The 17,271-nt window shown below is 37.8% G+C and overlaps 1 protein-coding gene across 1 annotated transcript in view; it reads right to left on the minus strand.

The window, feature by feature from the left end:
• Positions 1–17,271, minus strand: part of Prdm5 (PR/SET domain 5) — a 157,530-nt gene that overhangs the window by 127,361 nt on the left and 12,898 nt on the right. Inside the window, exon 2 of the mRNA XM_005360627.3 lies at positions 16,271–16,354. Within this exon, the coding sequence (XP_005360684.1) occupies positions 16,271–16,354 (84 nt within the window). The remainder of the gene's footprint in view (positions 1–16,270; positions 16,355–17,271) is intronic.

The following is a 17,271-nucleotide window of genomic DNA, read 5'->3' on the forward strand; positions in this document are numbered from 1 at the left end:
AGCTGCATAATATTGTACCCAAACACCAAAGAGTATGCATTCTACCCAGCAGCCCATTTACTTAAAATAGACCATGTTTGGGGACACAACATGATTATAAAAATAAGACAAACAAACAAAAAAAGCATTGAAATAATCCCATGTATTCTCTCTGATTGCAATGCAATAAAACTCAAAATCAAGAACCAAAGAATTTCTAAACACACACACTCATAGAGATTAAATATCCCACTATTGAATGATGAATGAGCTAAATAAAAAATTTTCTTAAAATCTGGAAAGAAAATTAAAATACAATACAGCAAATCCTCTGGGACACATTACATCCATACTAAGAGGGAAATTTATAATACTAATGCCTACATTAAAAAATTAGAAAAGCCACAAATAAATAGCTTAATAATGCACCTCACAATTTTGAGAAAAATAAGAATAAACCAAACTCAACTTCAGTAGATGAGAAAATAAAAAAAAAAAATCTAGGGCGGAATTGATGATGCATGCACATAAAAAGCAAGCAAACAAAAAACACCAAGAAATATAATACAAAGAATCCCTGAATCTAAGACCTGCTTCCTTGAAAAATAAACAATTGACAATACTTTGCTGAATAAACTGAATGAAAATAAGATATAAATCAATAAAATTAGAGAAAAGTATGAAAAAACTACAACAGACACCAAAGAAATTCAGAAGATCAGAAGGGAACACTTTAAAAACTTTTCTTTGATTAAGCTAGAAAACCTAGAAGAAGAAAAAATGAATTTCTAGACCTAGCTGCACTACCAAAATTAAACCAAGAAGAGATCAACAATTTAAAGATCCATAAAAATAAGAATATTAAAACAATAATAAAAAGTCTACTGAATAAACAAAGCCCAGATCTATACATGAATACACAATAGAATTCTTTCAGACTCTGAAAGAACTACAAGCAATATTTCTGTAATTATTTAAAAATGGTAATGAAGCATTTCTAAACTCCTATAAAGCCAATGTTACTCCAATAACAAAGCATACTCAAGACATAACAACAACAAAAAAGAGATTCTACCAATATCCCTAATGAACATACATGCAAATACTTTCAAAAAATACTTGCAAACAAATACAAGTACATATCAAAAAGACACCTGCCACAATGACAGGATGGTTTAACATGGATATGTCAATAAATGTAGTAAAACATATAAACAGATGTAAAGACAAAAATCATATGATAATCTTAATAGATGCTGAAAAGCATTTGACAAAATCCAATATGGATGCATAATGAAAGGCCTAAAGAAAAAATAGCCAGAGGGACTATAACTCAACATAATAGAGGCTACTTATGATAGGCCTACAGCCAACATCATAAGTGGAGAAAAGTTTGGAAAAAAACAGGGCTTCTACTATCTCCACTCCTCTTCAAACAGTGTTTGAAAGCCTAGCTACGGCAATAAGAAAAGAAAATTAAAGGACTGCACGTAGGAAAAGAAGACAAGCTCTATTTGCAGATGTTATAATATTATATGTAAGAAATCCCAAAAATTCCACAAGAAAACATCTAGAAAAGATTAACACTTTTTGCAAAATGGCAAGATACAAAATCACTTTACAAAACCCAGTAGCTATTTTCTACACAAAAGCAAGCATGCTGAGACACAAATCATGTAAACACTCCCATTCACACCAGTCACTAGTCTCAAAACACAAATAAACAAGCAAACCAAATCACTTAGCAATAAATCGAATCAAGGAGATGAAAGTCTTTTACAGTGAAATTTTTAATTCTCTGAGAAGAAAAGAAAATGAAGAAACCATTAGACATAGAAAGACCCCCCGAGTTCAAGAATTAGTAGAACAGATTGTTTAAAAAAAGACTATCATAACCAAAAGCAAACTACAGATATTACAGATTAAATGTAGCCCCAAATAAAATCTTCACGACATTCTTTTCAGAAAGAGAGACAGAAGAAGAAGAAGAAGAAGAAGAAGAAGAAGAAGAAGAAGAAGAAGAAGAAGAAGAAGAAGAAGAAGAAGAAGAGAGAGAAAGTTCAAGGCTGAACCGCATATGAAATCACAAAAGATGCCAGATAGACACAAAAATCTTGAATAAAAAGAATAATGCTGGAGGAATCACCATGCCATATTGCACAGCTAAAGTAACAAAAACAGCATGGTACTAGCTTAAATATAAATATAAACACGTAGATCAATGGAACAGTGTGGAATTCCAGAATCAAACAAATCGATGGAGTGTGCCTGCACACCAAAATCTCTTAAAGGTATAAGTTAGGAGCCAGGGTTCATTCCACACTCTGGTTGAAAACAGATCCTTATCATAGGAACAAGAGGTCATTTTAAAAGTCAGCAAGTCTTTTCATCCATGCAGGAAAGCTGGTGCCAACACAAGCTATTTTGCTGATAGCCTGTTAGTTAATAAACAAGGGACATACCACCTCTGCTACTGTCTCTGCTCCCTCCCCTGCAATTTCCCCAGTGCAGGATTCGTTGGTATGTGAACTGAAATGTCTGCCTGCCCTCAATCTGACCTGTGTGCACAAATTAGTTGTATTTTGTTTGTTCCTTTGTTTTCAAGCAATATATAAATTAGCCTGATGCCCCCAATAAACAAGCTAGCCTGAAGCAGACTTTCAAGGGTTTTTTTGCTAGTACTTACTCACAGCTGTTTGACACCCTAGCCTCTGTTCTCCCCTGGGTCCTAAGACCACCAGAGAGCCTTGGACTGGTAACTAAAGAACAGAAGATCCAGTTGACACATGTAATTAAAACCACCTGATATTTTACAAAGATACTGGAAACACGTAGTGGAGGAAAGACAGCATCACTAACTAAAAATGCTGGGAAAACTGGATGTATAGATATAGAATGAAATTAGACCTGTATTTACTACCCTGCACAGTCACCTTCAAATGGTTCAAAGACCTCGGTGGGAAACCTTAAATGCTGAAACAGCTAGATTAAAAGGCAATCGGAGAGGGTTTTCATAATAATAAAAATAATGATGGTGATGACGTTATGAGTACTGGCAAAAGAGCAAAAGTGATTCAATGGGAAGAGGACTTCCCTATGGTAAGAGGATTTCCCTATGGACTGGAGCCAGAAGAACTCAACCCTGGTATTTTTAAAACATGCCTACACAGATTTACCTATACCTCTCACAAAACTATCTTTGCAATATGAATTACTCTATAGGTCCTTAACTTTTAAAATCTAAATTATAAAACTCTGTGCTGTTTAGTTTTATGTCAGCTCAACACAACTAAAGAACCTTGATAGAGAAAATGCTCCCATAAGATCAGGCCTTACGTAATCCTGTAGAGCATTTTCTTAATTAGTGATTCAGTGCAGGAGGGCCCATCCCATTGTGGGTGGTGTCCCCTCTGAGTTTGTGGACCTGAATTCTATAAGAAAGCAGGTTGAGTAAGCCAGGGGAACCAAGTCAGTAAGCAGCATCCCTCCAAGGCCTCTACATCAACTCCAGCCTCCAGGTTCCTGCCCTGTTTGAGTTCCTGTCCCGATTTCCTTCAGTGATGGACTAAGATGTAGGCGTGTAAGCCAAGCTGCAAACATATAAGTAAACCCTTTCCTCTCAAACTGCTTTTGGTCATCATGTTTTCACACAACATAAGCCTAAGACGAACTCTGAGAAATTAATAGAGAAAATCCTAAGTATCCTTGTGTTTGATATAGATTGTAAAGATACAAAACGAAAAGCAATAATCCATATATGAAAAATATTTGATAACTAAGATTTCATTAAAATTAAAACAAACGTTCCAAGAGAAACATTACAAAGAAAATGAAAAGACCATCCACAGATCGATAGAAAATGACTACGGGTATCCAAAGCCTACAGAAAACAATCCAATAGCTTAAATTGGTGAAAGAGAGTAAGACAGCACAACCAGCAACATGAACAACACGCAGATGGTAAGCAACGATATGAAGAATGTTCAGCATCACATAACATTCGGAGACTAGAAATTAAAACAGGGAGAGATGCCATACTTCCAACCAACAAATGCTGAGAGGGAAATGGAGTGACAGAAATGTTCACTCTCTGCTGGACGGACCCAAGCGGCACAGGGTCTGCAAGGTATTTTAGCAGTTTCTAAACAAACTGTACAAGCTCTCATTGCAGTCATGCTACTTGGCAGTTATCCAAATTAGTTGAACATGAATGTCTACACAAAATCCTGCCTATAAGTGTCAATAGCAATTGTGTTCATAATATCCAATCAAGACAATCAATAAGTGAATAAACATACTGTGGAATATAAAAACTAATATTCAGTAATAAAATTAAATGAGCTTAAAAGCTTCAAAATTGAAGAAGTTTAAATATACAGATTTTAAGGGAAGTTTATCATCTGAAATGCCTATATATTACATGATTCCAAATTTATGGCATACTAGATTTTTAAAATGGATTGGCTGGGCAGTGGTGGCGCACGCCTTTAATCCCAGCACTCGGGAGGCAGAGGCAGGTGGATCTCTGTGAGTTTGAGGCCAGCCTGGTCTACAAGAGCTGGTTCCAGGATAGGCTCCAAAACTACAGAGAAACCCTGTCTCGAACAAACCAACCAACCAAACAAACAACGGAATGGTGGCTCTCAGCAACTAAAACAGAACACAGGAGCAGTAACAGACAACACAGAGAGGATTTGGGGAGTTGGGGATCTAGTCTACATAAAGAACGAAAGCACAGAATAAACTCCAATGTGAACCACAGACTGTAATATAATGGATCCACATCATCAATTGAAACAAAATTCAAAACTAAGGAAAGATGTTTATAATAGAAGAATTGGGGAGAAGGAAAGAGAACATGAGAATCTTAATTACTGTTCAATTTCTATGTAAATCTAAAATGCTCTGAACAATAATGTAACAATTAAAACACACAAACCAAAGCTTTTCTTTTCCTTCCTTTTTTTTTTTTTATAAAGATAGGATGACAAAATAGCTGGGGATGGTCTCAAACTCACTACTTAACTAATGACGACCTTAACCTTCCGATCCCCTGTCTCCATCTCTCAAGTGTTGGGACTAGGATTCCAGCTGTGCTCCATTCTGTCCTGTTTTATGCTGTGCAGGGGACCAAACCTGATGGTCTGTGCATGCCAAATAAGCACTATACACAGGAAAGCACCTCTCCAGTCTGAAAGCTAAGATAAGCTGCTATAATATATAACAATTTAAAAGGTAAAATATATAGAAATAAACTAATTAATGTCCACTTTCTCCACCAATGAGTGACACTTCTCTCCACCTCTGCCATGAGCCAGTTCTCAAGAACTAGACAAGCTGTCTCTACATCCTGTTCACGCTGTCCAACAGACACGAAGATAAGCCACATGAGCCACTTCAATATATCCACACCAAAGTATCTACAAAATTATTTCAACATATAGTTTATATAAAATTAGTGAGATTCTACCTTTTACAGTTTTTAAATATACATATATTTTATATGTACAGCTAATACCAATAAATACACTAGTTTTGTAAGAAATGCTGTATGTTTAGATTTTACAAAATTCATAATTAAAAACTTTGTGACTAAGTATGTAATATAGTAGTAGAAAGAATGGTCACCTACCATGCCCAATATGCTGAGCTTGAACATAACACTTACATACATACCTACAAAAATACATACATACAAGAGAAAAAAAGTTGTTCAAAAGCCACTTATCATTTTCCAATAATTAAATCAGCTACCATAAAATGATTGACTATTAATTGCTTATAAAAATAGATAAACCTAGATTACTTTAGAAAAGTTGACTTAACCCTGAAAAAAAAGGTGTTTCAATTTAAAAAGTATATCTATCCAAATAAAGTATATTTACTGGCATTAATATCAAGAAAGTAGTAATGAAATTAAATTCAAAGAAATAATGTATGAATATAAAATTAATTCTAAGTTTATTAACAAAGCATTTGTCATAGCATAGTTTCCATAGCAAGTTATGTAACCTGAAATCTTATAATTAAAATCACACTTGTTTTGCAAAATGTGTTAAAGTATTATTGATTTCTACGATCTAAAGTTCCAAATTACAAGGACGCTTTTCTCCTTTCCTTGGAGCCCCAAATTTAGCTCATTTACATGAAATGGGATAGTAATGAAAATTTTAAATTACGTTGAAGCAGTGTGTGTGTGTGTGTGTGTGTGTGTGTGTGTGTGTGTGTGTGTGTGCTGTACTGTATCTGTGTATGTGTGTGCGTATGTAGTACATGTACATTCCTGTATGTGTGTATCTGAGTGTAGGTGTATACATATGTATCCATGTGTACACTGCATGATAGAACTTGAACTGTAAACTCAAATATACCTCTCCTTCTACAAGCTACTTTGGTCATGGTGTTTTATCACAGCAATAGAAAAGTAACTAATTCAAAAAGAGAGTAACTAACACAAGAACAAAGCTAATGAATATAACCTCCTACCACCATACTTTCTTAAAGAATAACTAACACAAGAACAAAGCTAATGAATATAACCTCCACCACCATACTTTCTTAAAGTCCATGCTATTTTATAATGTATAAGTGGAAATCTAAAAACATTTAGAAAATCTAATAGCTACTAATTTTATTAAGCTCTTTTGTTTTTACTTCTACAGTAAACAGTAAAACTGACACTAATCCGTCAATTTTATTATGGTTACTTTTGTAAATGCATACATTCATATGTCAGATCTGAAATGCTTTCTCTAAACCATTTCCTATATAATTAACTAAGTTTTTATCATAATGCCTTAGTGTGCCTAGGAAATTGCTCAGATAAGCATGTCATGTAGTATATTAACATGAAGATAAAATCCTCCATGGTAGCTGCCAGCAGTGAGACTAAGCCACTACCAAAGGGAAAATAAGATTGGTAGAAATTGACTATCATCCCTGAGCTGATTGACAGTCTCATCCCTATGGGGGCCTCAACATCTAAGTCTTTTGGGGTTTTGTTTTGTTTTGGGTTTTGTGTTTCTGTTTGGTTTTGTTTTGTCTTGGCATCATGATCTCCTTTGTTATTTAACAAGTTGAAGTTGTTCGTAACAGTAAACAACTGCTTCTGTCAGATAAAACGCCTGATGTGTTTTCAGTCAGGATCAGAACACAATGATCACAGACAGTACTCCCCAAACAAACAAACCTGTTTACTTATTTGTTTCAATCATACAATGCAGCCACTTCAATACTCTTCTAATCCTATGTGAGGTTTAGCTTGATGGCCAGAAAATGCATATACTTAGGAGACTATGTGGAAGAATAGACAAAGGACAGTCTCAGCTGACACAAACTGTACAGAAGGCACTAATATTTGCTGGCCTGTGTTTCTAGCTGACAAACCAGTGGCGGGGTGGGGGGGGGCTGTCCTACACTACATTTGTGCCACCAGCTCTAGCATTCTGAAGGCTTCATAGGTGGTATTTTTCCATTAATGTCTCCACTAAGTGGTTCCATTTGGAACCTAAAAATGTTACCATCTGCAAAAGGAAAACATTTCATAAAGAACCTTCTTTGTTCCAAACACCTAAAAGGATTTCTATAAACAATAAAAAAAATAAAAGATTTCAAACAGTTGAAAACATTTTTTTTCCAAAAACTAAAACACATTGGGAAACTGGTACTGAGTCAAGTTCCCAACAGCAGAGCAGCTGTAACCAGCAGACACGGTCAATGAAAAGAAGATACAAATAAAATGTCTTCTTCAATATCCAACCAGGCTGCTTCTTTACAGACTGAATTTCAGTAAAATCCTCTTTTCACGAACAAAGAAAGATGTCTACAACATGAGCAAGCAATGAGGCATCACCAAGTTGTGTTTTTAACTGCTGAATCACATATTTTCTAAAAATGCTAAATAACAAGCACAGATTATGTATTTATTTGAGGTCATTATTAAATATGAAATATGAAATAAATGTTTATTCAAGGATATTTATATTTTAGATCTACTATGCAAAGACCTAAAAGTAAATATCATAGCTAGACAACAGAATATGTCATCTCTTTGGGATTGGAAACGAAGTCCATCCCATCATCCCATCTCTGTCTAAGTACCCTCTCTAAGTACATCACTTGTATGGCTGTTAGCCCTGCTGCTGTGTTCAAATGCCCTGCCAAAAGCAACTTACAGGAGACCTTATGAGAGGAAGAGTTGTTTTGGCTCTCAGTTCAAGGTTCCAGACCATCATGGTAGGGAAGTCCGAGCAGCAGGAACCTGAGACAGGTGGGTACATCATGTCCACTGTCAAGAAGCAAGAAACGAGTTTGTTCCCTCTCTCCCCCTGCATTACAGGATCAGACCAGGCAATAACACCACTTACGATTAGGATGAGTTTTCCCATCTCTATTAAGGGGATGTGGGAAAGACGGGACAGGCTATGAGTCTAAAATTTTAACAGAGATGATAATAAGAGGTAGTGTTCATCTTCCAAAACACATGTCAGAGACATTCAAAGCAACTAACTATGCTTGCTTACACAGAATGTTCGTGGCTTTGCATTTAACAGTATTGGAGTGCTCTCTCATACCTAAAGTCAATGAAAGTACCTTCTAAAACCACCAAACCATTTCATGCATAACAAGACATTCTTTAAGAATGATCCTCCTCACTGTCCTTCTGGGCGAGTATGCCCATTTGTTTTCTGTTGTTTTGTTTTGTTTGGATCTTTTTTTTTTTTTGCTTGTTTGTTTTTCTTTGTTTTTACTTAATTTTAAAACTTTCTGAATTAATCTTGAAATCCTGTTGCAAATCTCATCCTTTGAACAACATAACTTTAAAAGCCACACAGCCACTACGGAGGCATCTAAGAATGTCCTTTGTCCGAATGCCCATGCTTCGCTCTAAAGAATGTTCTCTCCCTTATCTTAATGAGTTCTCTGACGCGTCCCTCTGTCTTGAAATTTTTTTCTGAAGTGTCATCAAGGATCTGGCTTTCCCTGAGTGTAGTTGCTAAAGAGTAAGGATGCAATAGCAGACCATCTTCCTTTATCTTGCTGTCCTCCACCAAGTTATAGCCTGTGACTGAGTCTCCGGGAAGATAGTTAGGAAACATACTCAGAATTCACTCTGCAGGCTTATTTCTTGCCACAGGTGGTTCTAAGAACAAGATGTAAGAAATAGTACAGCATTCACACCCTGAGCCGGGGGCTCAGTCACATGCTCTAAGTAAACTTTTCTAGAGCAGCATACTTCAAAGTTATTACCTACTCATTAGTAACGTAGAGCTTTTCCTCTTCATCTGGCTCCTCTGTGATCCTCATGGAGCAGAACCAATGACAGAGAAACGAGACCAAGTAGGGACCACCCTCATTGTGAGAGGTGCTAACTAGAGGCTGAGAATGAAGTTCCAAAAGCAGTCTATACTGTTATTAATAGGAAACTCATCAGTTATACCATGGGGCTCACATCTCCAGGTGAGCACCATTATTCCAAAACAATGCGATAACTATAGCAAGTCAGTAATCTGTACAAAAAAACATTCATGAACCTCAAATATTTGAACAAGAATATTTTGAAAATATTATTTACTTAATAGTTATATTAAAATAATACTGACTCTTGTCTGCAGACTAAAATAAGTAAAATTAAACCACTTTAATATGCTGCATTTTATAATATATGGGTGGTAGGGACAGTAATTATTAATAACTCTGGCAATTCCAATGACCTTGGGCTTAAGAAAAGAAAGGTTTTCCTCACTGCTCCTTCAAGTATTGGCTTTAGAAAAATAAGAGAATGTCAAATTTTAAGAGTCCTTACTGGAAGGCTGATTTTTCTAAAAACAAAACAAAAAAACCAGTGACCCAAAGGAAACTAACAGTGAAAAATCTCCACTTCTGCCACCATTTTGTCAGCACTGTCCTGTGTTCCTTCATGCCGTGAAAAGTACTAGTGTGCCTGTCTACCTAACCTCTTTTTTATTTTACTGAAGGCACAGTGTCGTAAACCCATAGTCATCTTTGATGTGAGAAACAGAACACCGCAAGGTGATAACAGCCATCTAATGTAGGCAGACTACATGGTGGAGCAGAACATAGAAACAGATGGGTACTCTCAGAGATGACATGATTGACAGTTTAACAATTTAAGGGACCGCCTTGCAATGACCTGAGCTGAGACAAAGGTGGGCAAAAGTACACCATGACCATGATTGCTAACTATGGATATTTCTTGCTCCTGCACCTATTCTTCCTCTGTCTAAGTCTAAAGTTCGTATCAGTAAAAGGAGGATGAACTCGTGGTCATGGGACATTTACATCCTGTTCTTCACAACATAGTGATGAAATATTCTTCCTCTCTTTTCATCATTACTCGTTACATCTCTGCCATCAGTATCTAGGAATGTGAGGCCATCCTAGCTCAGTGGGACTGCAGGCAGGAAGCAGGATTTCTCCTCCTCTGTCTACTCAGTTTCCCAAAGGCAAAGCAGATTGCTTCATAGCACTTTGTACATAACTGTTTTATAGCTGGATTGATTCTTTATAAGAGATTGGTACTTTTTCAAAATTGAAGTTTAAGGTTTATTTGCTTTGTTTCTAATGTTCCGTGAATTGACACATGTATTAAGTATGATGATATAATAACAAAAATTAATCTGAATCTAAGTAAAAGAGATTTTTTTTCCTATAAAATAACACTCAGATGTGCATATCTCACTTGACTCTTTCTTTCTCACCTGATTCTAGTAAAATCTGGACATGAGCTTTTGATTGGGTACACAATGAAAGTATTCCTTCCCTAGAGGACCCACCCAAGGTTACAGACCAAGGATACATCTGTTCTGTGCGTAAGAAATCACCACTAGACATCCAACTGTATCGTGAGTGGTTCGGAAGGCTGGGGGGGAGGGGAAATGAGCAGATTGTGAGTGGGGCACAGAGAGGAGAGGAACACACAGAGCCCTGTGTGATCTCAGCAGATGCAAACCTCGAGAGTAAATGGTGCTGGAAACGCCAAAGCAAGATAGAAAGCTTTAAGGACTCAACAGAAGCATTTTGACACCAAACTCCTGCAGGCATGGCCAGATGTCTTTTGGAAAGGGAGGGGAAACCCCAAAGCCAGCATATCTGAGCTATTGGAAAGACAAACATGGTGGATGCTACAAAGCGTGCTTCAGAACATCTGCATCATGCTCAAGGGCAAGAGGAAGTGAAATACACAAACTCTGTCGAGGTATGTGCTAGAGAGAGGGACTGAACTGTGGTATGAAGTATCTAAAAATGTATCATAGAAATGAATGGTGGAGATTTAAAAAAGCACTACCAATAGCTTTGGCAATAGCATATGATGTGTTTTAGTCTTAAGGATGAGTCTAAGAAAATAAAATGAAAGGAAATACAGTCATAACTCTAAGCCACCTGGCAAAAGAACCCCTAATTAAGTGCAGGAAAGGCTACAATGCAGACAACTGGGCACAGACCGCCAAACTGTTCAAGGGAAACATCTGTGGTCAAGCATGGCTATAACCCCAGGTCTGACAGCTGGCCTAAAGCCCAAGGAAAGCAACATTCTTCTGGGGATACACTTTACTTAAAATAAATGTAAAAATCAGAAGCCTTCAATAAGCATTAAAAACAGAAAGAAGTTCAAATCCTGGTAGCCATTACAGCAAAAGGCTGAAATTCTAGGAAATGCTCAGAAGCAGTGGGCATCTTAAATCCAAAGTTGTATCCCAAGAGGGAAGAAGAGCTCCCAGCAATGCCAGCATTCCCCATGGTTCACAAAATCCCTTTACGTACTTACTGTGCATGCTGCTAGAAACTGGTATGTGTCAGTAGGCAAAATGAGTAATGCCTCCGATGCTTTGATATAAAATGACCATCAGGGGCGTCTTCCTTGTCCGTGAGCATCATCAGCACCATAAGCACAATAAAATATAAACTGAGAAAGAACTGTGTCTCATGCTGTCTTGTTAGGGTATTATTTCTAGATACTCTCACCAGCACCTGGTTCATAGGTCATAGCTACAACATAAGTAGGATTGATCATCTAGGAGCAGCATGGTGGCTACAGGAAGCAGCATAAATATTAGACATATTTTTAATAACTGGCTGATTTCACCAGCTGGGAAAGTTATTCTTTTATCTCCCTTTGAGAATAATCAAGGATTCCAGAACAGACTCAGTAAAAAGGTCTAGTCATTCTTCTTTCTCTCTGCTCTGTCTGGATGCTGGCATTGTCAACCCTGAAGGAGTAAAAGTCTCTGTCAAGTGTAACTCTAGGTTCTGATGCAGCTCGTGCACCATAATCATGGAGAGGATTACACTAGGGAGAAAAGGAAAGCTATGAGGTTCAAAGGGTGTTCTCTGCTTATGTTTCTGTTTGGTTGTTTGCATGTTTTTGTTTTTTAATGTTCCCTCAGAAGATCTATCACTGACAAAAATTCCTCCTCCTGCCAACAGCACAACTGGAAAAGTAGGAACTAGCTGGCAAACCAAATGAATAACAGATGAGGACAAGCAAAAGAGAGAAGGGGAGGGGAGGAGAGAAGGTAGAGGAGGGGAGGAGAAGAGAAAGGGGAAGAGAAGGAAATGGGAGGGGAAAGGAAAGGGAGCAGCCTCAACAGAAGCACCATACACAAGTGCATAATGCCAATCTCAGAAGCCATGTGTTATTAATCCCAGTGTCAGGTATGGGATATCTCCATAGAGATTATTGGCCAGAAAATCCCATGGTATCCTAAAGACCTACTAGTACCATTCTTCTAAGCTGACCATCAGAACTGATCAGTAAGAGCCTGCTGATGAAAACACATGCATCTTGGTTACAAAACAGTAAAAACGATGCTGGAACTATACTAGAAGCTTCCTCCCTGCTGGTTAGCCTTCAGAGTGCCAGCAGTTGCTATGCTGGCAGCTTGAGGAGAAAAGTCAGCAATGGTTTTTCTCACTTTGGACATAGCATGATGCAATATCCACTTTTCTAGCAAACTGGTGTAATAGTGGCGCACTGCTATGGAGATAACCAGTTGATTGTTGATTGAATCAGTGCCCTGCTCCACTGGAAGGAATTCATGCCCAGTACTGTGGATCTGGTCAAAGACTGATATTTGGGGTCACAGGCACTAGAGATGAAATTGCCGCTTTAGTAGACTAAATGGACATGTTGTCAAGACCCTTTCTAGATAATAATGTTTATGGCTCACACTAGCACTGCTTTGTCTTAATCAATGACGCTTGTATTTCCAGTGAACAGCAGCAGTTAATGCAAACATTTATGATTGATCAAGGCAGGGCTAAAAACAAGTGACTGGAGAATTCTCGGCCTTAAATGAGACACCCAAGTCAGTTCTTAAGGCACATTGTAGAAGAAGCGGTAGAAAGAATACAGTCAATGGGAAGTGGGCAATGAGACTCTGTCTTAAGGGCATGGCAAGGCTGTGGCAGTCACAAATTCACAGCAGCTATTGTTGCCTACACAGAGTTTACACAAGACAGTCCATCAACATTCAGTCATAGGTGGAGGAGGGGCTCAAGGGCCCATGCCTGTCTAGGAGAGCTAATAGTAGGTGAGGACTGCTGGGCGAGAGAAGTCAGTGTCTCAGTGATATGACCAGTGGTGAGCTATTCACACACCTGTGGATAACTCCAAGGCCCATTCCTTCTCAGGCAGTCATGGTTATACTCAACAAGATTAGGAAGTAGGATGAAAACTTGGAGAGAGGGAGAAGGGAGAATGGAGTTGAAAGGAGATAAGAGAGCTGACAGATAGGTATGACCAGAATATATTATATAAAATGTAAAACTCTCAACAAATAAACTAGCAATGACGAAGGGAAAAGGGGAAGAAAAGAAGGGAAGGGAAGGATGAGGAGAGAACTAAGTTCAGCTTCCCTGGGAGAACCTGAAGCAACCAGTGCTTTATTCTTTACACCTTCCAAATTGTACCTCATTCGAAGCATTGACTACAAAGTAAAATAAAGATCATATATCAGCCACCATGTGACTCTTAACATCAACAACAAAATACATCAAATTCTGTGAGTGGCAGAGTAAGAGCACTGGGGATACTAGTGTGTGAAAGCAAAAGAGTAAAGACACCAAAGAATCATAGGAGTCAATGATCTGCTGCCAAAACATCACATATAATGGAGAAACAGCCCTATGCTTACTTTCTCAAAATTTCCTTTCCAGAGAAAAATTACAGTCACTATCTGCTTCATAATGCGCTGACTGTGTAGAACATTGGTTTTGCCACAAAAATTTCCAGACAACAAATAGCAAAAGCCATTACCAACTTGTTAAATATTACCATTTTTAAGAATTTATAGGCTTTTCCTTGGGTGGTAGGCTGGAGCCCCTTTGTCACATAACATTTAATTTCTGAAAATCTTATGGCAAAAGAATGAACTGCCTATGGAAACATGGTGGAAGCCACAAAAACATCTTAGGTTCCTAAAAATAAGCAATTAAAACAGTCTGCTAAATAAGCACAGCATCAATAACATTTTTTACTTGGATTACAGTACAGGCCACTCCTAGTTTCTGCTCTTGACCCTTGTGCTACAGAAACCTTTTAGAATTCTTTTTCTCACAACTGCAATGTCACCAACACTGTCAGTAATAGTAGGATGCTTATATGTATGCTTTGATTGCAGACAACATATTATGATAGATTTATATGTCAACAGCTAAGTTGCAGTACTACATGAATGAACCAAAGACTAACCTTGATATTCTGTCCATTAAGTTCACTTTAAATCAAAGAGATTACCCATTATAATATGTGAGATTCTCACTGGACTGGTCCATGGCTTTAAGAGAATGATGGCAGGTTTCCAAAAGCACACTGCCTTAGACAAATCATTAGCTTTCATCCGAGTTTCCAGCCTGTCGCCTCACCTTCTGTGTTAGTTACTTTTCTATTGCTGTGATGCAACATCATGATCAAGGCAAATGACAGAAAGAGGGGTTTGGGGTAGAGGGGCTTACAGTTCCAGAAGGAAAGAGTGCATCGTGGCAGGGAATCTTGACAGGAGTTGGCAGACATAGTAACAAAAAACACTAAGATCTCACATCTTGTACAACAAGCTGGAAGTAGAAAGAAAACTAGAAATCGTACATGGCTTTTGAAACCTTAAATTCCACTATAAGTAACAGACTTCCTTCAGGAGGACACACCTCCTAAGCCTACCCAAGCAGTGGCACCAACCTGGAACCAAGTATTCAAACATGTGATCCAATGGGGGTCATTCTCATTTACATCACCACACATTTCAGATTCTCACAACTGCATGATTTAAACCTTGAAACAAATCTTTTTATGTGCTCCAAGGCAGCCTTAGCTGTATGAAACTCTATCTCAAATGCAAACCAATACAAAACAAAAACACATTTTTTGACTTACAACCTCTACCTTTCAACCCATCTACACAAGCTTCAGCTCTTGCCCACCTAATAGAATTCTTGCTGCTGAGGTCTTCGAATTTCCCTTTTGACTATCTCCACGCCTCTGTTTCCCTAGTTCTAATCCTTAGGCCCTTCTTCTAATCAATGCAAGCCAAAAAGTAACTGAAACTAGGATAAAAAATCTGCATAATAAATAAGATACACTCACGTATGCAAATCCCACAGAAAAGAAACTTTATATGGTAAAAGCAGTTTACAACACCCTAGTTCCTACATGTACACTCCAAAGGTTAAGTATAGCTTAAGTGTGAAGTGTGCATTGAACAAGGAATGTAAAGTTAGTTCTATATCATTAGAACTGCAATCCGGAAATAAAGGTTAAAAGAAAAGCACAATTTCATTTACAAAAATCCAATTCTAAATTCAGTGCATGTTCACTTTGAAATCCAAACATTCTTTACCACTTTGGGGGACAATAGTTAAATTTCAGAGTTCTAAAAGAATTGCATAGAAGACTATTGCAGCAGTCTAACGTTCTTAATGTTGACCTTCATGAAGACATTCCAGGTCTGGCACGATGACGTCACAGCCCATGCTGCTCTGCCAAGGGTCAGGTTGTTTATCACCACCTGTAACTTCAGCTCTAGAGGATCTAACACCCCCTTCTGGACTCTACAGCCTCCGGCACTCACATGCACACAGACACACACACACACACACACACACACACACACACACAGAGTTTAAAAAATAAATCATTAAAACAATAAAGCAATAAGACATTTCAGGACATAAAACTCAACTGAGACCAATATTGATTCAATGGCCTTATTTCAGTATCATACCATAGTACCATACAAAGGGGGAAAACCCCAGATGTTTAACAACCACACCTTACCTCCCACATCAGTCGGTAGTCCATATTTTCATCCAAGTCTTCAGGCATTCGCTTCTCTCCAGCAAAGGGTCCAAATTTTTCACCCTATAGAGCAAAACTTATATTGTAAAAGCATCAATGTAATAATCAGCTACTAAAATAAACCAATTTATCACCTAGAATCTTTTTCATCCACCTCTTCACTTTTATAAAATATTAACTATATAAACAAACTACAAAGCTAATACAAAATGTTTCTATGTATTTAACAGTTTAATCTGCTTTAGTTTAAAAGCTTCAACACACAACACAGAAGCCAACATAAAAGAGTTAAACCGCTCTGCTTTCAAATTCTGACATCTGAAGACCGTACTCTATGCCTCCATCTTCCTCACAGCCTTTAGTAGGGGTTAAAATGAAAAGCACGAGTGTTGCCTGACTTGAGAGACAAGCCCACCAGCCAGAATATCACCTAGTTTCCATAAAAATCATAAATCCATCCTATTTTGCACAAGAAAGAAATATGCTTCCCATTCTCAGAGGAAGGCTGTTCATAAAAAAAAATTTAAATTTGCCTGTCAATCTTTGCAGCAGCTTGGTGGTCATACTTCGAGAAGGTAGTATCAAAATGTGTGCTTTGAAGCCTACTGCATGAGAATCATTAGCGCAGTTGTTACAAATGCTGAGTCCTACACTTTGTTAAAACCTGTCTCTGGAAATCAAATGTAGAGACAGAATTCTGAAGGATACCCTGATGAGGAGCAAAAGTAGAGGCCTTATAAACCATAAGACAAAGACCAGGTGTATAACATGAAGTCCTTATCTGTCACCTGTGTGGCATAGACTCTGAAGTGTATCAACTGTGAGGTGTAGACTCTGGTGTACTGACTGCAGACTCTGGTGTACTGACTGAGGTGCAGACTCTGGTATACTGACTGAGGTACAGACTCTGGTGTACTGACTGAGGTGCAGACTCTGGTGTACTGACTGTGAGGTGCAGACTCTGGTGTACTGACTGTAGA

Source organism: Microtus ochrogaster, linkage group LG3, assembly GCF_000317375.1.
Source record: "Microtus ochrogaster isolate Prairie Vole_2 linkage group LG3, MicOch1.0, whole genome shotgun sequence".
Lineage (NCBI taxonomy): Eukaryota > Metazoa > Chordata > Mammalia > Rodentia > Cricetidae > Microtus > Microtus ochrogaster.